Source organism: Coccomyxa subellipsoidea (genome assembly GCF_000258705.1).
Source record: "Coccomyxa subellipsoidea C-169, whole genome shotgun sequence".
Taxonomy (NCBI): domain Eukaryota; kingdom Viridiplantae; phylum Chlorophyta; class Trebouxiophyceae; family Coccomyxaceae; genus Coccomyxa; species Coccomyxa subellipsoidea.
This window is the reverse complement of record NW_005178041.1, coordinates 2,109,051-2,131,114: the sequence shown is the minus strand read 5'-3', so window position 1 is coordinate 2,131,114 and position 22,064 is coordinate 2,109,051. Positions and strand designations below refer to the sequence as shown.

General features: G+C 52.3%; 5 protein-coding genes across 5 annotated transcripts; 1 reads left to right on the top strand and 4 right to left on the bottom strand.

Annotated features, from left to right (window-relative positions):
• Window positions 1–178: 178 nt before the first annotated feature.
• COCSUDRAFT_46180 (MCM-domain-containing protein) lies at window positions 179–4,498 on the top strand (the record flags this gene model as incomplete). The annotated part of the gene is made up of 10 exons (XM_005651150.1): window positions 179–211; window positions 1,069–1,166; window positions 1,542–1,777; window positions 1,907–2,126; window positions 2,300–2,442; window positions 2,566–2,683; window positions 2,856–2,997; window positions 3,103–3,360; window positions 3,464–3,646; window positions 3,789–4,498. The coding sequence occupies 10 exons, from the start codon at window positions 179–181 to the stop codon at window positions 4,005–4,007; spliced, it is 1,650 nt and encodes a 549-aa protein (XP_005651207.1). The 3' UTR covers window positions 4,008–4,498.
• A 1,151-nt stretch (window positions 4,499–5,649) lies between these two features.
• On the bottom strand, window positions 5,650–7,192 carry COCSUDRAFT_27160 (ubiquitin). Its single transcript, XM_005651149.1, has 4 exons — window positions 7,029–7,192; window positions 6,821–6,950; window positions 6,650–6,731; window positions 5,650–6,532 (listed from the first exon to the last, which is right to left on the bottom strand). The coding sequence occupies exons 2-4, from the start codon at window positions 6,943–6,945 to the stop codon at window positions 6,506–6,508; spliced, it is 234 nt and encodes a 77-aa protein (XP_005651206.1). The 5' UTR covers window positions 6,946–6,950; window positions 7,029–7,192; the 3' UTR covers window positions 5,650–6,505.
• A 2,830-nt stretch (window positions 7,193–10,022) lies between these two features.
• Window positions 10,023–11,824, bottom strand: COCSUDRAFT_46179 (hypothetical protein; the record flags this gene model as incomplete). Its single annotated transcript, XM_005651148.1, has 6 exons — window positions 11,307–11,824; window positions 11,096–11,189; window positions 10,836–10,958; window positions 10,617–10,736; window positions 10,475–10,557; window positions 10,023–10,377 (listed from the first exon to the last, which is right to left on the bottom strand). Exons 1-6 carry the CDS (start codon window positions 11,630–11,632, stop codon window positions 10,023–10,025), a joined length of 1,101 nt encoding a protein of 366 aa, XP_005651205.1. The 5' UTR covers window positions 11,633–11,824.
• Window positions 11,825–15,046: 3,222 nt separating this feature from the next.
• Window positions 15,047–15,421, bottom strand: COCSUDRAFT_12101 (hypothetical protein; the record flags this gene model as incomplete). The annotated part of the gene is made up of 2 exons (XM_005651147.1): window positions 15,047–15,190; window positions 15,284–15,421. Coding segments are annotated over 2 exons (282 nt in total), but the record flags the coding sequence as incomplete, so codon positions are not given.
• Window positions 15,422–16,619: 1,198 nt separating this feature from the next.
• On the bottom strand, window positions 16,620–22,057 carry COCSUDRAFT_46178 (hypothetical protein; the record flags this gene model as incomplete). The annotated part of the gene is made up of 10 exons (XM_005651146.1): window positions 16,620–17,328; window positions 17,454–17,612; window positions 17,732–18,352; window positions 18,480–18,721; window positions 18,831–18,932; window positions 19,054–19,189; window positions 19,281–19,397; window positions 19,674–19,755; window positions 20,635–20,722; window positions 21,943–22,057. Coding segments are annotated over 10 exons (2,370 nt in total), but the record flags the coding sequence as incomplete, so codon positions are not given.
• Between the last annotated feature and the right edge of the window lie 7 nt (window positions 22,058–22,064).

Here is a 22,064-nt window from a genome sequence, read left to right as displayed (position 1 = left end):
AGGTTCCTTAAAACGTACGAGCTGGCTACAGCAGACATTGTTAGAACCACACTGAACCACAAGAACACTCCTCGAGATCAATTGCAGAGCTGCACTGACAGACGAGCGAGATCTACAACACAGGGCAAGAACGGTGTTGCATATATGGTGCTCATATGCCTTGAAAGATATCACTCAGATGAGGCAGAAGGGAAGGGCACCTGTTCTGAAGGTACCTATGCGGCCTTTTGAGCCGATCTGAGCCGGGTCATGTTGCAAGCAATCTTCTGCCAGTGTGCATGAAGAGAGTTAGTCTAGAATTGACTTCCTCAGTCAGGAGCGTAGCCTATCTCCGCCTCGAGATTGTTACCTAAGTAGGCAGCATGCATGTCAATCTCCCAGGAAACGAAACATTCGTTTTTTCTGGCACCATCGATCCAAAATTTCTAATGACTCTGTGTCTGATTTAGGTGTATCTTTAATTCTTTCTGGGTCTGTGTTATCAACGAGAGTTTTACCAGCACCCGCTTGGACACACCTGCCAGTGGGAGTAGCACAAGCTCCTTGCCAATGAACGCCTGCGCTGTGAGGCAGGACGAAGTGCCAATCGTGTGTGACAAAGTCCAACCGAACTTTCTTTCGTACCTTACCAGTTGCTGTCGTCAGGTATTCATACTGAGCTACAACAGTATTAGCTGATGAGCGATCACTGCTCCTGCGATCCAGTGATTGGCTCAAAGTTTGCCCTTGCTTCTATCTGCATAATTACGTGTTGCTATGATACAGGAATTGACTGCACTGCTGAGCTCAAGAGAAGACGATGCTCATCATAGGCTCCCACTGAGTCTGCTGGAATTAGGAAGCACCGATTATGTCTTAGCAGAGCTTCTCATAAGGGAGCCATTGACCACATTGCAGCTTCTCAGGTGCTTGCCCACCGATGCTTGTAGTCCTTCTGAGGTTTTCTTAGCATCTTGATATGTAGCTTCTTCCAAATGACAGGAGAGAGGCCGTGTGGACTGAATAAACCTACCTGCAAAGCTCTTCCAATTATTCTTGACAATTTTACAAATTTGATGCGGGAGTAAGACGCCCAACTGCTCTGTGGGCAACACTGTGCTGGACAGGGAAGCTATCATCGAGGCACAACAAGTGCTCGTTGATCAGGGATTGGACGGCACAGTCAAGTACTGTGTGCACCCAAGATTGTGCAGTCTGCCTCAATACCTCGATGTTGAGCACAGCTGGCTGCATCCCTCCATTGGTGGAGTTCGCTCAGCCCATGCTGGCCGCCTCCTCACCGTGTCAGGCAAGCCGGGCATCGGAGCACCATCAAGCAATTACATCTAGTCCATATCGAATCGTAATGTCCAAAATTGCTAATGACTCCCCATCCATGCAGGCAAAGTCATCCGGACAGGACCAGTCCAGATATTGGAGGCCCGGCAGATGTATGAGTGCGCCCGATGCAAACACAGGCAAGCCTGGTATTGCACCTGTTTGTGTCACCAAGAATCTGCCAGTCGAAAGTCTGTCATGTGAGCATTCTGCAATGTGCACAGGTTTCTGGTGGAGGCAGACCTGGCACAAAAGCAGGTGGTCTTGCCAGTCCCAAAGAGCTGCCCTTCAGGCGACTGCAAGTCCACCAAGTTCCACCAGGTTGTGGAGGAATCAGAGCACACGGATTACCAGGAGATCAGGGTGCAGGAGCAGGCGCAGAGCCTCTCCATGGGCTCCCTCCCGCAGTCAATGACTGTCATCCTGACAGATGACCTGGCAGACAGCTGCAGGCCAGGAGGTGCTGCCCTAACCCTCTTAATGACAAATGTTCTCGTTGATACGTGCCCCCGTGCTGGATTGCAGATCAGCCCATATTGTCTAATGTGTGACTGGTTGCAGCTGTCCTTATGACAGCGTTTTTGTGCAGACGATGTGGAGGTGACCGGCATTGTCACGCGGCAATGGGGAAGGACGATACCTGGGGAGCAGTGTGAGGTGGACCTCACCCTCCTGGGCAATAGCCTGTTTGTGCAGAACAAGCGCAGCGATGCCGTTGACCTCTCTGCAAGCATCGTTCACTCTTTTTGTGACCTGTGGAGGGCCGGCGCTGACAAACCCCTCGCCACTCGCAACCAAATAGTGTCCAGGTGAGTTACATGCATCCCCGCCTTGCGTGTCATGAAATGTACTGCACCACTTGGAGGTGGTAGGCCGAAGGAATACACATGCGCCCAAGAGCTGTCTCCAAATCATGGTGCCAGAGCTGACGGCACATTCAGAGTGCCCCGGCAGCGGCCTGAAAGTTGGTTTTGATGTGCAGCGTGTGCCCACAACTGTACGGCCTGTTCACAGTCAAGCTCGCGTTGCTGCTGATGCTGATTGGTGGGGTGGAGCGGGTGGATGAGAGTGGGGCGTCCATCCGTGGGCAAGTCCACATGCTCCTGGTCGGTGACCCTGGCACAGGTGAAGCCCCCAGCATGGTGCTCAGCAGGCTCTGGAAGTGTCCTTCACAAGTGTCAACTACCTGCGTCTAGGAAACACCAGGTACACATGCTCTTTAACTCTTTGAATGCTTGGTTGTGGCAGGAAAGTCGCAGCTGATGAAGTACGCTGCCAAGCTGAGTCAGAGATCTGTGGTGACCACGGGCAGAGGCTCCAGCGCAGCCGGCCTAACGGTTGCAGCAGTCAAGGAGGGAGGCCAGTGGTGTGGTCTTTGACATGATTACCTGCTATCTGCCTGCATCTTCTACAGCTTACCATGCTCATCCTCTGTGGAGGCCTGCGGATGGGTTCTTGCCTGGACTGTATCGGCATGCAGAGTGTCCCAAGGGTGACGTGGCAGATTTGCAACGGAGCATGCTGATGGTGTGATGCAGGGCACTGGAAGCAGGGGCGCTTGTGCTGGCGGATGGCGGGCTGTGCTGCATAGATGAGTTTGATGGCATGCGAGAGTCGCAGCGCGCAACCGTCCATGAAGCCATGGAGCAGCAGTCCGTCAGCGTTGCCAAGGCTGGACTGGTCTGTCTAGCCCTCCAAACACCCTTTCAAAACCTCTAAGCACCACAGATTCTGTGAGTAAAAGATCTGCCAACCAAATAATGACAGGTGATGTGGTGGCGGCAGGTGACCTCACTGAGCACAAAGGCCACAGTGCTGGGTGTGACTAATCCCAGGGCATCTTCCAACCCAAGGGATTCCCTGGAGGTCATCACAGGGCTCTCTGGGCCTCTGCTGAGCCGCTTTGACCTGGTCATGGTGCTGAGAGACGCCCAGGGCCCTGACTGGGATGCCACTGTTTCTGAGCACATTCTGGCAGGCCATCAGGGACACCATCAGCCCCACCAGCAATCTCCAGACAACGCAACCAACGGCCACAGCAAGGTACAGCAATCTTTGAAGCTCCTTTATGGTGTCAAGCCAAAGCCAATACTTTCGGATGCAGTCATTTTAGTTGCATTTGCTATGAGACTTATTGTAGGTGCAGGTGTGGACGCTGGAGAAGTTGAGGCAGTACATTTGCTGGGTGAAAGAGACATTCCGGCCAGACATGTCAAGGGAGGCAGAGGGCACCCTGCTGGAATACTGGCAGATGGCAAGGAGCAGAGACGACAGGCATGCAGCCAGAAGCACTGTGCGCATGCTGGAGTCCCTGGTCCGCTTGTCCCAGGTGCATCTTCAGGCGCTACAAACACCTGATGTGCAAAATCGCCTGCATGCCTCACACAAAAAGAGGTTGTCGGGATACAGTTGATTTCACACAAGTTCCTGTCAATTCATTATTTACAAGTCCCATCCCTGCGTGCATGCAGGCTCATGCGCGCTTGCTGGCTCGTCACACGGTGACAAGGCAGGATGCCAAAGTGGCCATAATGCTGGTGGAGTCCTGCAGCAACAGCTCTAGCATCTCCAGTTTCAGCAATGTGCTGCAGTCCAGATGTCCAGGGGACCCTGACGCTGAGTATCTGAAAGTGGAGGCGTGCATCACCAATACTTTATCAGCCTGGCAAGAAACATTGAACGACTACTAGTCTGATTCAATCAGGTTCAATCTCCAACATCTCTGAGCTCACCAACTTCATTGAAACTGGCGGCATTGTTGTTAGTAGGTATTGTAAACTCTGTTGAATCCACAAGTACAGTGGTTAAAGCAGCAGTGGCACCTCGGGCCAGCTCAAACACTCATACATAAAGCAATGATTGGTCTTATTATACAATTCTGCCATATCTCTATAGCCGAGGTGCACACGCAAGCCTGTGATGCTATCGCCACGCAGTGGGCCATTCGCATCGCTGATGCCGTGGTCAGCAAAAATGCTGATAAGGCCCTAGGGCACCTCCAGAGCTGCGCATTGCACAACTTTCACACCACCTAAGACCTGCAAAAGTCCTCCTGCCATGTTCTGCTTCTCAAGCATGACTTGAATCATGCGGTGCATTTGCTTCCTCCTCCGTGGGATTACTGCTCGCTGGTGCCAGTGGTGCTGTGCCTGTCTCTCCGCTCACCCCATGTGCGCTGGCGAGGCCGAAACTCGTCCCTCAAGAACGGATTTGTAGGGGGATTCAACAGGCCATGCTGCCGCCAGGATTCCTGTGCCAGCCTTGGGTACTTCCTGCACAGCATATCCCACCGCTTTCACCACGTGTTACCTTTTTGTGCATGCATGCACCATTCAAGAGCGCCCCTTGAGCTGCAGGTTACTGCATGCAAGGCAGCTGCATCAAGCAGCCAGACTTACTGGCTGAGGGTGACGCCTGTGAAGACCAGCGGGATGCAGATCAGGAATGCTAGGCCGGCGTTTGAGAACTTTGCTGGCGTTCGGGAACCTGTCCAGGCACGGCTGTTCCGTGCGTGCTGGTAGTAGTTCCGCTCGCCCCAATCAGTTATTGGGGTGCCTGCTTGCATGGCACGCCCGAATTGATGAGTAAATGGCAGCATTTCTACGTATAGATGCAGCCTGTGAAAACATACAGGCGGGTGACTTACGGCCAGAAAGCTTGGCGTACGCCTCTGCCAGCTCCTTGAAAGCTCTTTCTGCCTTGATTCTCTCAGCAGGAGGGCAAAGGTCCGGATGGCAAAGGAGGCTCTTTTGTCGAAATGCTTTCTTTATCTGAGGATGTAGCAATGTAGCTTTTAGTTGTTGACAACAATGTGAATAAATTATCACATTCAAATAGTATGTGATCTCATTTCGGGATGCACTAGATTCGTCGGAATGCTTTGAGGAAAGCTACTGACCTCGTCTGGGGATGCATTCGGTCGAACGCCCAGAACATGATGAGGCACTGGCATTCTACCATCTCGGCATGTCGATCTCAGTTTTGTTACAAAACTTGTGTACTAAACAATGCTGATACATTTGTATGCAATGCTACTTGGGGCGCCTCTTTCTGGGCAGGTCTGCCTGGCTTCCTCTGGAAAGGAAGCTTCCACGTCGACATCAGGCCATGCATTGCCTTTGTCTTCTTCAGCTCTATAAATCTTGTGTCGTAATGTAATAGTGGGAGTCTCTTCATAAGTTGGTCACTTATGCCAAGAATATTGAGCAGAATTTCTCTTTCTGCAGATCAGGCCGGCCCTTCTGGCTGGGTTGAAGCCCTCAACAAGTACTTGCTTGAAGCATAAGCCAGTACTACTGAAGTATAGTGATTGTATGCGTCCTGTGATTGCTTGGAGAGACAGCTCATGCGTTTGTACATCGTACACAGCCAGCTGCAGCATTTGATCGTGATCATCACCATGATGAAAGTACCCCGGCTGCCATGGCTACGGTGGCCAGCAGTGCTGGCCAGCAGTGCAATGCACTGAGTGAATCATGCCTACCCCGGCGCCTGCCTGGCTGGCTACACCGTGACACTGTGGCTGGCAGCAATGTGCAGTTGCAGTCTAATAAATTAGAGGACCCTTGTTGGAAAGTCAACTTGAAGGGTCACCCACAGTGCCGAGCATTTCTTGCGCAATGCCACGCGCGCGCGACACTCGCAAATCCCTGATCCAACCAGAATATAACCTGGAAGCTCTGCAGATATCTGGCAATCGCAGGACAGAGAATTGGATTTATCAAGGTCAGACTCCTGTGTCAAGAAGATGCATGTACATCACGGGCTCGGGCAACATCACCGGTGTCTCAAAGCATTTAAGATCAACTCCAAACTCCATTCTCCACACGTGCTGGCAGGATAATTGTTGTTTGAGACCTCAGCTTCAGCAGTTGCTCCTGTCATAGACTACGAATCACAGGTGTCTGCCTCCATCAGTATCTAACAAACAACAGAAGCCGGCTCACGATCACCAAATTCACAACCTAGCTCGTGGGAAGGTCAAGAACACTCCTGTCTTATAATCCTCCGCCTTTCCGAGAAATAATTGCTGAATAATTTTTGGGGTATAGCACCCATTCTGGTGAACAGGGTGCCTCTACGCATGGAATGGTGATCAGACGTCAGAGCGCCCTCCTAAAGATTGACCATGGGAACAGGTACACACAGGCAAGACATCAGCCAGGGGCGCCGCGATGTGCAGGACCAATCAGCATCCGCCACGCAGGGCAAGCACCTGGACACAGAAGTAGCATTTTGACAGCAGAACAAGCTCCCAACGCACTTTATTACCAGGCAAGTTCATCAAAATGTGAGCCGCGATATTAGAGGTCCAGTGTTTGATGGGACTTACTAAATGGAGCACTGAACCGCCCTCGATGTTGTAATCCTTAGCTGTCTTGTCGTCATTCATCTGTTTTCCTGCAAAAATAAGCCTGCAGAAACCAGCCACATGGTTTTTCATTCCATTCTGAAGCTGCAGGAACATTGGTACCCATTACTGTGATGAAACCGCAGTACACACCGTTGCTGAATTGGAGGAATCCCTTCCTTCTCTTCCACACGTTCCTTGACGCGCTCAATAGTGTCAGAAGGCTCGATGTCAATCTCGATCTCCTTGCCCGTCAGTGTCTTCACTTTGATCATCATTTTACCTATTCAGATCCATGACTGGTCAAGCACATCCACAACCAGTCCCAGCATGACAAATCGATTTCAATATCATCCTTTACCTGAGAAGGCGCCTGGTTAGGCGCAATCTGGAGGAAACTAAAGTGTTCAGGAGATCACGTCCTTTCTATGGCAGCCTGCCGAGGTAATTCTGATGTTCCGCCGGACTGCCTTCTAGACGACAAACAAATAGACTACTCGCGATAACTTTGGCCCGAGATATGGCTTACCACGATTACAGCACTTTAATCAAGCTGAAGCAATTTCCATTACAGCATTCTCCCTGGGATGCAGGAGTCGAGGGAAATACCCTCAGTTGCCATCTCGCAGCCAGAATCTGGCTGCCAGATGCATTTGCACAGCTAATCCAGAGAAGAAGCACTGAATAACAGATTAATCTTCAGATGGAAACGTGCATACCTTATCCAGATTGAGTCGCCCCTATTTATGCTGCTCGTCAGTTTCACGGGGAACAGGGCAATGCTGTTGGCATTGTCTTTCTGTTCCGCGTCTGCTCAACCACAGCCGGTGAAGGAATGGCCAGAATTTCTTTGATTTAAGAGTGAAGACATGTAATCTCATGCCAGAGGACGGTGCTCTCCTGCCGCTTGTGCTGGTGCACAAGGCTGTCTGGCTAGTGGACCAATTTTGAAGGTGTCCTCTCCCATTTCTTCACCAAGCAATTTGGCATAACTGAAAAATCTGAGATCAGCAACATGCGCCTGGCACCTTTTGTCAAGCAACTGCTGGCCCTTCTGTGGCCTTCAGCTGCCGCTTGGTGCCTAGATCAAGATCTGGTTGAAGATGGTGATCAGCATCATCAGTTGCTGATGGCCATAAAAATTAGAGACACTCTTGTGAGATTTTCAGAGCACCCCTGGTGCATGCTGGACTGCAGCATCCTCATGCATGCTGTCCCTTACAGATGGCACCGCCGGCGGCGGAGTTGCTCCCATGTGGAAGGATGTGATCAGGAAGGCCGCCTTTTGCAGAAAGATGGAATGCACAGCTCAATATTGAGGTCAGCTGAGGTGAGCATGCACATATCACCTGCTATGCGGCTGTGATTTGGCATCTGTATCTTCTATTATGAGGGGAATTGTGACGGCTCATACCTTTGGTGACTATTCTCAATGCGATTCAACCAACTCGTGCCGAGAAATTCGAGATATAGAACCTTCTCATGCATGTGCAGGTTGATACCTACAAATGCATCTGGTTGACACTTGGGAAGTGGATTTCTATTGCAACGTCTTACTAAGTAGTACTGGCAGACTATGTAGGCAACGATTGTCAGATGCTGATGCACCGCGATCAACATGATCGTCGTGGACTCTGCAGTGAACTATATACCTTGTATGCTATTGCTGGGAATAGAGCTATTGCATTTTCTGTAATACTATGGAAGCCACCGGTTCCCATGATGAGGATACTCAGTATACCCAGGCTGGCGACATCGGATGGAATAAAGAAAAGCAGCTTCAGCATCCGCTACGTGCTCATGGGGTGAACAAGTTTTCTTGCCAGGATGTCTTATGAAAAGTTCACATTGTGACAATGTTTCCTGTAGGACATGTACATGTGCACCGGCAATTGCAATCAGACCTGCCAATATTGGCACCAGCGGTACCGTGCTTGATTGATCTTTGTGCTGTGGCAAGCTTGCCCAAGTCCACCTTAACTTCGCCTGCATCCAGGCTGGGCCTACTGTCGATTTGGTAATAAAGCTTTAGTATCTTCAAGTCATGCATCTTCTCGCTTGGCTTACTAACCATTCCCTGAATGTAACGCCAACGCTAACACACTCGCTGAAAAGAAAATCATCACTTCGTCCACGAGCCAAAGGACCACACCAAATTTGAAAAGATGGTGGCAAGTAAAGCAACAATAAATGTCGCTGCGAGGGTGATGTTTGGTCATACAATACTGTCCAAAGGGTCAGATCCGGAGTGTAGCATCAGTCTTGCGGCAGATGGTTCTGACAGTGTCCAGGCAGTCAAGGATAAATTATCGGTGCGCAAATATCTGTATAATTCTGAAACGTGGATCCGGTGAAAATTCCGCGTTAGTAGGTCTTGTTCACCTTTCCTGAACCCCGATGCTGGCACAAAATTTCCCAACACAAGCTTGCTCACAAGCTGGTAAATTTTGCAGTGCGTAATTCCGTAGGAAAATGAGTCTCAGCTCCCAATCTATACACGGCACCTCACGAACAAGCGAGCACATCCGACAGATGCACTCTATTTTGACAGAGGACTCTGATGACGTGCCATTCTGCTGAGAGTAATTGTGCTTGCGGCAGGAAGCATTTGGCGGCAGTATTTCCAGGGATCAGCTGCTCCTGTACTTTGGGCCCAACGAGAGGTGCATTGGCAAGCAGTACCTGGGGGACCCCACAGTAGATGAGAGCACACAGACTCTGTCCCAATTCTCTGTCCTGGGCTGGCTGCAGCGCTTCCCTCACTGGCGCCTGGGTGTGCGCCTGCTGCCTGCTGCCCCTCCTGCACCTGGAGTGGCCACTTTCAGGGCTGCCGCCATGTCTGAGGGCAAGGACCCAGACCAGGCAGTGCAGGAAGCGCGCACAAAGGTGCGTGCTGCATGTGCCAAAAACTCGCCTTGCTTCCCCCTGGCTAGATCTGCAGATCGGTGCAGGGGCAGATGGTCAGGCAGAAGTATAAATGATGTTCTGCAGCTGAATATCGCGCGTTGCACTTTGTTACATCAATCAACAGATGTTTGAGGGTGGCCCACCCGGGGTTCCCAAAAAAGTTTGCCTTCGCAGGGCGAGATTCCTGCCCTGATGGACCTGCCAGCGCCTTGGGGTCCCAAACCGTATGTGGCTTCTGCAGCTGATGCTGCCCATGGGCCGGCAAAGTACCCAGAAGGCTTCTCACCCCTAGAAGACATGGTCAAGCCCGTTTTGGCCATGTGACATGCTGATTGCAAGGTGTCTTATATTTTCAATCTGGGCATGCCCATCAATTCTATTACAGCCACTCAAAAGCCTAGTGCGAGTGCTGAAGATGGGCAAATCTACTTTGTCTCTTGCATTTGATCTAAGCTGATGGTGCCGCAACACCAGAAGATGAGTCATGCGTTCTTGGCTGTAAGCATCCGTTCTGTGCTAGTTGAAAGGCCAGCGCCCGGCCCGGTCCAGAGACAGGCATCAGATGGAGACCAGCAACTCCTGGAAGCTGCAGGACCCTCTCAATGAGCTCTGCCGAGTATTTGCGACTGAAGTCCTTCAGTTCTTCTGGCCCATGCTGCTCAGCCTTGGTAAAGGGTGACAGTGCTTCAGCTGCCCCCTCCTGATGAGCAGCGGAGCAGAGCTGCAGCCAGAATTGCATGCTCCCACTGGATGTCAGCATGGGAATGCCAATCACCAGTTTGGCCTCTTTGGTCAATCCCAACCTGCACATACAACACATGATCACCCTCTTTGCCAAAGATTACTAATACCTCTTGGGAATTCTGGAGTTAACAAGTTTTTTCAGGGACAGGCACCCACCTTTCAATGCTGCTAAACCAAGACTCGAATCTTGGGTATATCAAGGGCGGCTGAGTGAGAATAACCTCTGCTCCTGCCGCAACCTGTGACAGCCACAGCCCCAATCACTACCAGACAACACAGAGCCTTTTGCAGTACTCACGTTGCAGAAATCTTTCATTGTCTCAAGCGTCCCCCAAAAGAAGGATGAGCCCATGCTTGCCTTGCGCTCCAGGCTCTCTCCTGTGTCCACCAGGGGGTTGGCCACAGCCCACAGCGAGGTCTGCGCAGGCAGCAGCCCTTGCTGCTTCAGGCTGCCCGCAATGCTTAGAGCATCCACACTGTCCTGCAGCATGCCGCTCCACGCCAGCGCCCCCCTCACTGGGTGGCTGCCCGATACCAGCAGCAGTGCATCCGCAGGCCGCACCCCGGCCGTCGCACCGCCGTCGGCCTGCAGCCCTGCGCGCAGCAGCAGCCGGCGCCGCACGCCCTCCCGCCCGCGCAGCTGCACATGGGAGATTCAAACACGTCAAGGCATCTGCAACGGCATGCTTTGGGAAAAAGTGTAGGAGGCAAGGCTTGTGATATTTGCTAGCATTTGTTAGCCGACAAGGTGGGGTTGTTGCATAGGCGGAAACTTACCTGCACGCCAACAGTCCTGACAACCAGCCCTTGATCGTCACCAGCGCTCGACTCGGCTCTCAGCTTTTCATAGTCCATTGGCTTCATAGCCTGCCTGCTTTCCAAATCATAGAGAAGGCAATCACATCTTGAGGAGTTGACACTCCCACAAAATACAAATTCGTGCAGAGACAACTCATGCAGTCAAGGCGTGAGAACACCGAACGATCACCTGAACCTGTCGGCGCGCAACAGGTCGGACCACTTCATGAAAGCCGGAAGATCTGGGTACACACTGGCATTGAAGCATCCTGTGCCCCATAGCTTTGCGTCCTTCCCTAGGTTGCTCCCAGTGCCCCGCTCCAGCGTGAGCACATTGCCCTCATTGAAGAGCTTGTGTACTTTGCTAGGGTGTCCACTAGCTTGTGTCTGAAGGCACAAGGAGGCAATCCTCCAACTGCGGGCAAGCCTGCAGCCTTCCATATGTCTGGATACTTTGGGAGCCAGGAGCACAGTTGCAGTTCTGTGCATTTGTCTGATGCTGGGCAGCCGGTCCATCAATGCTGCTCAGGGGTGCAGATGCATTCCAGGTGTGCAAATCTATCATCTCAATTCATCTGTAAGCCATAGGACACAGACAAGACCTCTCTGACCAGCTTCGATAATAACCTGACAATAGCTATTCGGCTCAAAGCAACACTTCACACTTGCAGTCCTCTCAAGACTTAGTCTGCAGTGCCTTATTTCGTTGGGAACGAGAAAGTATAGTAAGTGCAATTTGATCATGAAAGTCTCTAAAAGGGATTGCTTTTCAAAAGACCCTTGGACAGCTCACCGGACTTGCAAATGCGATCGCCTTCAATTTTGTGGGAGCATGGACCTTTTGCGTAAGACTGCTCATTAGTTTGACCTTTCAATTTGTATGGGGAGCACCACTTGTATATGTCACGTAGTTGCAAGGCCATGAATGTGCCAAAAACCTTCACGAGGATCCCAACAGTATCTCCTTGCGTCCTGCTTGCTCAACGACATGTCGTGAGGGAATCTTCCAATATTTCTAGATTGCAGGTTTGTTTGACAGTGATCTTTGCTTATTGTCAAACAGCATCAGAAAGTGATCCCAGATCACTAGAAAAATCTAATCGAGGTATAAGACATTGTTTCGTGTCTGCACAGGTACTCCAATATTTTGGAAGACATGCAACATCAATTCCTCGAGCTGAAAGCAGCAATTTTCAAGGGAGTGAATCTGTGTCCCTGCACCTTTCAGGACCGGGTAAGAGGCCACTAAGCTGCAGCTCATTGAGACTGAGGCCTGTTCACCCGTGCAGATACTTGATTTATTGAGGTTCATGATTGCTGAGCGCCAGTGCTTGCGTTTTGCAGGGCTGAACTTGCACCCGTTGTCATCATGCTGGGACAGTGAAGAGAGCTTGGATGACAATGACATCCGCAAGCTGTTGGCAACATGCTGGACAGCCAGATTACTAGATAACAAGCTGCATGTCCTTATCTTATATACAGCAAAAGGCCTCGCAGTGCCTCCTGATGTGCTGCCCTCCAACCATAAAGTTCACTATCTGGAAGTAAGCACTTGCTCTGCTGACAGACTGTACATGCTTGACCTTCTGTTCAAAGATGTCACATCAGACAACAATCTGGAAACCTTGCATTGCAGAGATGAGCACACTTTTGTTGCAGGAAGTTTCCTTAGAAAATAGCAATGGCACTGCTGATGGCAGCCACCAGAATGATGCTGTTCTGCTGTGCGGTGGGGTGAAGTCCTTGGAGGACCCTGAGGAGGCTTTGAAGAAGGTAAGGAGCCCTAACAGAACGTGCAGCATTTGCACCTATTCACACGATTGTGCTTAAAAGCAAAAGACATGCATGCGAGAACACAGTGGTGTGCTTAACCCCCCACGCTGCAGCAGGTGCTCCATGTGCTGAAACCAGGAGGAAATCTGATCCTTCTTGCAAGGCACTCCGTCGGGGCTGCACAGGGCACAGACCGGAGTGCTGCGTCATATCCTGCAAGTTTGAGGCAATTACTATTCAGCACAGGGTTCTGTGACATAAGAGAAATATATGGTCCTCAAGCTGAGACCTCTGATGAAGGTGCCATCTGGTTCCTTTGGTGCCTGATGCAGACTTCAAGTATTGCAAGACAATTATTGGAGGTCCATGAATTGTTCTTGACCACTCCTTAATTGCTTACATGAGATGGGAGACTGATGTCAGTGCGTACTTTTGACATGAAAATCTCTTTGTCCAGGCATGCTCTGTGCTGTGGTGGGTTCTCGGCCGGGAACCCCACAGGGGCTAGAGGCTGCACGTGCGGCAGAGAGGACTGGTTACAGCTCCAGATCAGCAATTGTATTGGCTGACATGATGAACAGGTGAGAATGAGATATTTGCTGTGTTATTCCTTGCTGTATTATTTTCCTGAGATGTGACCGGTGCCAATGCTGTTGAAAAACTATCCATCATACATTCTGCACATCAAAGCACAGCTAAATGAGACCAGTGACAGGTACACAGCTGTCTGAGTAGATTGCGATCTGCCAGGGAATCTGGAGAGTTCACAGACAGAATGCGGATCACCTGGCTGAATGCCTACAAGTCCATGCGCGAGGTATATCTATGGCACTTCTGTCTGGATCCCTGATGAGCTTTTACACCATTGTCCTCCTTACACCGTTGTCCTCCACCCACTGCAGGGTTGCCTCAGGTATTGCGCAGTATGATAGCAACTAATTGCTCAACACCTGTCTGTTGTCCAGGAAGCAATGCTGATGGGCATACCATCCTCAGCAGTTCCAGAACTCAGCAATGACGCGAGTCTGGAAGAACTTCAATCCGCAAGAGAGCGGCTCAGTGGCATGATCGCTTCATTTCTCAGCTCTGGCCTGTAGTCCTAGTACTACTAATACCACTTATTGGCCCAGCACACGATTTCTTGCAAAATGCTGTATCTAAGCCATTTGGTGATGCATCATTGTAAGGAGTATATTAAGTTAATATTAAGTTAATATTATTAACTACTATGTGCCCCTGTGAGGGGTCAGTCTTCGTCAAACAGTTCCCTTTGTCTGAACCGAGGATTGGACAGACTGGAAAGGAGCGCTGGAACATGGTGCGAGGGCCATTGGGGCCTGACCAGAAGGTGTTTTGTGGTTTAACAACTAGGAGAAGGCGTCCCCTCCAATTAGGTGAAGCTATTGGTAGGGACAGGGTTACGTTCTGAGAGCATGTTGGAGTGTCAGGAAATATTCATGCGAATTGTAGAACCAGCACCTTTAATGTGTATGTTTCTGTCCAGATAGCTGTACCTTGCACTGTATAAAGCTTCCTCTAGAATCCTGCTGGGGCCCTGCACTCAAGTACATTGGGACAGCAGACTAATGTAGCTCGTCATGCTAAATCCATAGATGGCACTGCCTGCCCACATCATTTGCACTGCACATGGCGTTCCCTGTTTATGCATGCAAACATTCACCCACCAATGAAATGGATGAGGTTCTTTCTTATAGCCTATCCCCTGAGGGGTGCAGCCATCAACTTGCCCATTGAGGCTCCAATTCGACAAGGAGAAGGCAACTTAAACTGTCATGACTGGGTCAAACATTCGGTTTACCTGCGTATATTGACAATCCAAGGGCTAATTATACTGTATACATGCTGGCAATTAGAGGCATCTTCAGGAGGGCCGTGACAAAGCTTCAAGAGTTATGCCGGACATGACAGATGCAGCATGCCCGGGTGCCCACACCCCAGCTGCTGTGCAAATTGCTACCAGCAGTAGTCAAAAATCCATCCAGAATCCGTCGCTCAGCTCACACAGACTGTCTGGCCAAAGTCACATCGCATGCACGTGACACCACACAACACAGTGCGGCAGGACCCGGGCCTGTTTATCATGGAGAGCACGCAAAGAAGCATGCAGACTGCATGCTACAATGGCATTGCCATCACTCATCGTGCAGCACGCCTCCGAGCTGCTGCCTTCACAAAGCACCATGTGACGAGCAGCGGCTGCGTCATGAACTCCTGGCCGTTCATGTTGTCAATAGCATCCTGTGCCTCCTTCTTTGTCACGTACTCCACCATGGCATAGCCCTGCACAGTTGCGGTGCATCAGAATCAGCTCCTGTGCCTTGCAGAGCGATGCAGCTGCCCAAACCATCCAGGTGAAGCCCAGCATAAGCACACCTTCACATATCCTGTTCGCCTGTCCAGGTTGAGGTAGATGTTCTTCACTTCACCAAACTCGGCAAAGGTGTCGTGCAGATCTTCTTCACTAGCCTCCTCGTGAACGCCGCCAATGAATATGACCCATCCTTCCACCGCTGCAAGTTCAGAAAACAGCGACGTGCTTCAACACTGCCTAGAACTCTTGTATCAGGAAGCTTGCTGCAGAGCAGACCATAGCTGTTCATTCCACACGCCCATGCAAAGCAGATGCACGATATAGCTGAAACTACAAAAACATCATCTGTACATCACATGTGGTCTACCACCAGGACAAAAGCTCAAGCAAGACCCCACTAGCAAGACTTCTCAGGGCAATTCGTTTGTGGCGGCTTGTGGACGGCATGCTGGAGATCCAGGAACTACTACAGCTAGTAAAAGACATTCACCAAGTTTCCATGCAGCCAAGCTTCGGCTGCTTTCCCAGGATCAGTAACTTACACTTTGTTGGTCCAGGCCCACTCCCAGTCTCGAGGCTCTCATAACGACCATTACGATCGCCATCAGTGTCCATCCTCTCACGGAACCCACGGCCCTTCTGCTTTCTTGGAACCACCTGCGATCTGACTCTTTGAGGCTGAGCCTCATCTGCGTCTTCCATCATCATGTCGTCCTCTCCACCATACTGACCCCGGTTAGCCATTGTGCTGATTGAACGCTTATGGTTTGAAGAATTGACGTGCAACCAAAGCGCTCCTGTAAGTCCTTTGCTTTCAAGATGCAAGCCTTCGGAAATAGTGTTGGGTTTCTACATTTGGTACGGTGGCGTTCCCTTTTCAATACTTGGATCCTGCCCATTAGAGAAACTGCTCTGGCTCTGGCTCAGTGAATCGTGCTTGTTACTGCCCTGTCTCAATGATCGTGATTGACTTACAATTGTGAGGATACCATGCTTGTGGAATGTACAGCTTATGCCACGTACAACATACTATGGGAACTACCTCATGATAGTCTCTATAGTGGCTAATTAGGGGTCCTCCAAGCCCAACTTGAGGTTCAATCCCTTCTGCGGGCAACAGGATAATCTACACCGATCGTGTGGCAACTGCTAACCTTCAAATTGATCACCAAGCAAGAGCAGCAAATCTGTCTTCTCGGTTGCGCATCAACAGACGCCAGTGTGCGCCCAACACTCTGGCGGTGCTGATGCGTCTCCCTGGGTTGCTACATGCCACAGTATGCGCAGCAAGCTACACAGCCATGTTTCTGAAACGCTGGTTGGTATCTAGCCAGACGGCCTCCAGCGCCTGCACCTCTGGCCCGAGCTGCGAAGGTGGTACAGCCATCCCATTGGGACCTGCATGGAAGCCATTCTGCTGCTGCTGCTGCATGTGCAGCTGCTGCTGCTCGGCAAAGCCTGGCGGGCCACCAGCTGCAGGAGCCACCACGCGTGGCGGGAAGGCCTTCTGTGGGTTGGGCGTGGGGATCATCTGGTAGGCGCGGGGACCCGGCTGCAGGGAGAATTCACGCTCGCCGATGTACGCGCCACTTAAATTCACATGGCCGTTGCCGTAGCCGTTGAAGTGCGCGGTGCCATTGGGGCCGCTCTGCAGCTGGCGCAGCAGCGCCGCGCCGGCCAGGTCCGCCGCCCTGCCGCCGCCATCGCCGCCGCTCCCGTGGACCCAAGGGGAGAACGAGGGGACTGGGCCGTTCGGGGGCAAAGGAGCGGCAGCGAGCCGGCCGGAGGATGAGTGGTCCTCGCTGCCCTGCGCGAAGGGGAAGCGCGAGCGCGAGCGGTTGGACGGCGGCAGCAAGGGGATCTGCGCGGCCGCGGGCGCCTGCTCCTGTGGCGCGCCGCCCCAGATGCTGTCCAGGCTCGGCAGGCTTGCCGCAGGATCCCAAGCGCCAGGTGGCTTCGGTGCAGCAGCGGCAGAGGGGCCGCCAGCTGAGGGCTGGTACTCCCGGGCAGCCGAGGTCGTCGATGACTCAGAACCGTACGACTGAAAGGGAGACCCAGCGCCAGCAAAGGCAGTGCCCTCCGGTGCCACAAAGCCAGGAGGGGGTCCCTGCAGTCAACACAGGGGCTCTGTCAGAACATCCCAGGATATTCAAGCGCACTGGAGACCTAGCATCAGAGAGCACAAATCAAAAATATGATAAGCCAAAAAGTACTGTATGTGATATTGCTGACCTTCTTAGGCCGCCCATTTGTTGCTGCAGCCCCATTGAGCGCCTCGAAACCAGGGGGAGGCCCAGCCTTCTTGCCGCTGCTGTCCCCAGACAAAGTTTGGCTCTGCTCCAGCTTGCCAGCATTGTCTTGTACAGGAGAGCCCGCGTCAGCCTGTCGACCCTGCTCGCACAGAACATCTTTCCGAAAGAAGCCCACAGAACAGAAGGACCAGGTTGGCAGGAGACATAAATGGTTTTCGACAAGCAAAGCGCTAGACTTATATGTCTGCAAGGACTCACATGTGGGCCTGCTTGTTTGCTGGTATCTTGACCGCTCTCCACAGCTGCTGCCTCCTGCTCCCGTCCCGCCTTGCTGCCCGATGCGGCTTCAGCAGCCTTGCTGACGGCAACTATAGGACTGCCTGGATCCACGGCGGCGCCACCGTCACCCGCTGCCTTGCTGCTCTGCTGGGTCGCCTCCGCCGCTTTGCTGACTTGGGCATCAGCAGCTGCTGCAGCTGGCGCTGCAGCGGCAGCGGGCTTCTTGGGCGTCCGCACTGCCGCCGCCTTCTTCTTTGGCACGACAAGGACCGCGTTAGCTGCAGGCTGCCGAGACGCTGGCACCTTGGCTGCCGCCGCGCCGCCGTTGGGCGCGGATGCAGCCCGAGCCAGCTCTGCGGCCATGGTGCTGCCCTTTCGCTGCAGTTGTACAGCAACAGGGGCCACCGGGGCCGCGCCGCCCGCCCTGGCCGCCTCTGGCGAGTCTGTGAGGGCGCCAGGCAGCTCGGGCCACTCCTGCGTGCTGTCCTCTGCCGAGGGGGGCGGCGGCGGCGGCTGCGGCGGCGGTGCAGCCGGGGGCGTCACAGCCTTGGCTGCCCATGTGGCCCCTCCCAACGCCGGCCACGCTCCAGATGTGCCCGCCTATTACAGCCCCCAATGACATCAGCAAATTATTGCATACAGCAAGGATAGTTCAGGCAATATTTAATAAGGTCGGGATTTTGGGAGCCTGTGAGGCGACCAAAAAGGAGACGTCAGCTTTTGTCACCTGCTGGTCGTTGAGAGGCTCCGGGAGTGAGCTGGTCACAAGCGCTGAGCGATCGCTTTCGCTTGGTCCTTGGAGAGCTGCCGCATGGCCGTTTGCAGGCTGTGCTCGAGGCGTCCCACTGGCCACAGGTGCTGCTGCCTGCACTGCTTGGCTGGCCTGCTTCTGAATGGATGCCGCATGTACCAGGTTCACAAACTTGGGTGTCTTGGTCTCCTCCTTTGTGTAGCTGTCTTCGTCATCCGCTGCAGCAGTATCATGGCAGCAGTCAGTGAATCAGTGCTGTCTGAATTGGACCCTGACATTGAGGTGCAAGACCATGCCATTATGAGATTGAGGCAGCGGAGGACTCACCAACATCGTGCAGGTAGAGGCAGTCAGAATTGTTGCACACCAGGCCCTTCAAGAACGCGTTGCAGTACTTGGTGGTGCCATAGCACGCCTTCATGATTTTGCCTGTCCATAAAACTCACAGGGTGAGCTCACGTCCCCAACCAAGAAGCACACGCGCTCATGGCACAAGATTGGTTTAAAGGCTGTGTGTTCAACAGAGACAGCTATGATTCGGGTAGTGCACCTTCCCACAGGGCACCATGCACAGTCTCGATGCACCGCTTGGCATCTGCTGGTCTCCTGTACGTGATGTATGCGCTCCCCGTCGGGCCATTCTTTGCTGCAGCTGTGCTGTAGGGTCCAGCTCGGCTCACAGAGATCTGCAAGGGAGGCACACGTCAATCGTCTGCACTACAGCACCAGATATGAAGCTTGTAGGCATCTTCAATGCCGGTGATGTCGGCTTCGCACCTTGATCACTTTGCCAAACTGGCCAAAGTATTCAGGACCCTTGAGCAGGTCCTCATAGCAGAGCTCCAGCGCCAGACCCACCACATACACCAGGTTCCGCTGCACCACCCGCACATTCTGCGACCCCAACGTCCCTCTCAGCACTTTGACACATCACATCCTCACACAGCCAGCGCCTCGCAGCAGACCGGCATCAAGTATCATCATCAAGCATCAAGCACATAGAAGGATTTGTCAGGCAGCGGCGTACCCTCACACCCTGTTTACAGGGTTAGTCACTGGTGTGGCAAATGCAAGTGAATTGTACTGTGCAATACATACATGAATGTGGTGATCAAGCATCAAGCATCAGCGCAGCAGCCACAGGAAGTGTGTAAGCATCTGGGCACCTACCACCAGGTCTTTCCTCATCTTCATTGCTGGAGCACCCTTTTTCTTCTCGTCCTTTTTCTGCTTCTTCTTGACTTCCTCAAGCCTGTTGCCAGACAGCAAAGAGTGTCAGTATCGAGGTGCTGAAGAAAAGTATGAAGCCTGCAATGCACAACCTGACGGGCACACTTCCACGAGGCTGTGTTGATGATCTGCTTGAAAGTACAAATGTTGTCTTCGCAAATATGGCACGCCAGAACCGCGAGTCTTTTCTACGAAGTAGCTTGGAACCAAGCCACGTGGATGCAACCAAAAAGAAACTAAATTTTCGCGATCGCACCGGCTTATTAACAAATTACAGCTCGAATCACTGATATTTCAGACAAGCGAGTTCAAACCATGCAAAACGTTACTATGACGCTTGCTGCAGAGACAACTCACTTGGCTGGGTCAAGCCTTTGCTTGCGTATCCGCTCTTCATCAAACTCCGCTCTGCAGTTCGGACAACGCCCAGGCATGTTCTCCTTCTTTGCATCTTCACAGATCCGATGGAAGCACCTGTCGGCACCAGGAGGCGCGCTGAGGAGTGCAGTCCATACGATAAAGACCCACAGTGTTCGCGAGTTACAAGACAGTCACGCGTCCAACGCCTACAAGATCCGTGCCGACATTACTACACTCAAGTCTAACCGTGAGCTTCAGGGAAGCCTACCACAGGCACAAGGAATAGTTGCAGTCGCAAAAGCTGATGGAGGAATCTGTGGCGTCCAGCTCATTTGTGCACACTTCACAGTATTCCTCGTCCATAACACTGTTCCAGGTAAAGCAACGATCCAGGTACAGACTATTGCACAGCTTTTCGGCATCGATCACAGGACAAATATCCAATGTCCTGCCATTCATTTACACAGCAGCCTGTTTCGATATGTCGACGACCCTCAGCTTTAGTAATGCATGTAACTTTCTTTCGTAATGCACATATGACCTGCTTTTGGCTCTGTTCGTCGACAATGCAATCCTGCAGTGCACAATGATCAAATGCTTGGGCAGTAAATTTCTTGCTGAGGCATGACCTGCATGCAAGTCACCACGGTCACACAGGGTTCCCGGGGGACCCTCAGGCTGCTGTGGCCACGTGGCTCACGAGTGCACTCATGAGTGCTGACCCAGCACTCCGGGAATGGAGGCACTGGGGCGAGTACATGCTAGAAGGCATCGCATCAGGGAGAGATTTTAATTCCTTTGTGCATGTCCATACAGTCAGGCGTCTGCTGAGATCAGCGCCAACTCCGCAAGCGCAGCGGATGCATGACTTCGTTCATGCAATGAAGCAGATGTCCATTGTGTGCAATCTACTATCATAGTAGATGATCTCAGCATCTATCACTAGCCTCATAAAACCTACCACTCTTCATCGCTGAGTGGAGCGTCATCACACGGCTGTCCCTGAAACATCATGATGGCCCCATTAGATTTATTGTCACTGCTTAAAAGCCAGGGGGCACACTTCCCCACAACAGCAGCCCCAGATGCATGCAAAATGTGTAATGACATATATGATGCCCGGTCAAAGTGAGACATGCTTAGCCAAAGGCAAGGCTCGAGCGACATGTGTGTGGCAGGTGTGCTGCCGCTCTCAGCTGGAAGCGGTGCTGCCATCCTGCACGCTGCTTGAAGCGGGGAAGGAAGTATGAGCCCCTTGCCCGCAAAGGCTGCTGGAATGGCCGCCGCACCCAGGTGGCAGCTGCTGAGACCTCTTGGTTCTGCCGCGGCCAACTCGAGGGAGGAAGGGCCTTGAGGGCGTCTTGCATGCTTGGGGCCCCCTGAAGCTCAATGGTGCTGGTCCGCACGCCCTCGGGCAGATTATATGTTGCTGTCACATGTTGCGCCTCTGGCCAGTATTTGGCAAAAACAATAATGACAGACGACGCTGAGCTCTAGCGACCTCTAGAGATAGAGAGGGCACATCACAGAGCGGGGCGACGACAGTCTGGCTGACTAGGAACAAATCAGCAGCAAAGCAGCAGTTGCACTCACCCAAGAGGTGCCATTTCGCTCTGAGATTCGCGCAAGTCTATTTATAACTGATCCCACAAAGCTACCGAACACAGTGACGGTGTCACAATCAGCCTGAGTCTGCCGCATCAACATGTGCGACGCAGATGCCACAGGGTATGAGCGCAGCGCGGTCAACAGACTCAAGGTCTGCCCTAATGCATTTGGCAGCGCTTGAAAGCAGACCTGGAAGCTGGCCATAGGGCCAGTCGTCATGGGGCAGCAGCAGCGACCTCACCTGACGGGCCGGCCAGCTGGGCCTGCAGGGCGCTCAGCTGCTGCCGCATGTCGCGCTTGTCCTGGATCAGCCCATCCCTCTCCTTCTCGATGAGGGCAATGACCTCAGACAGCATTTTGGTC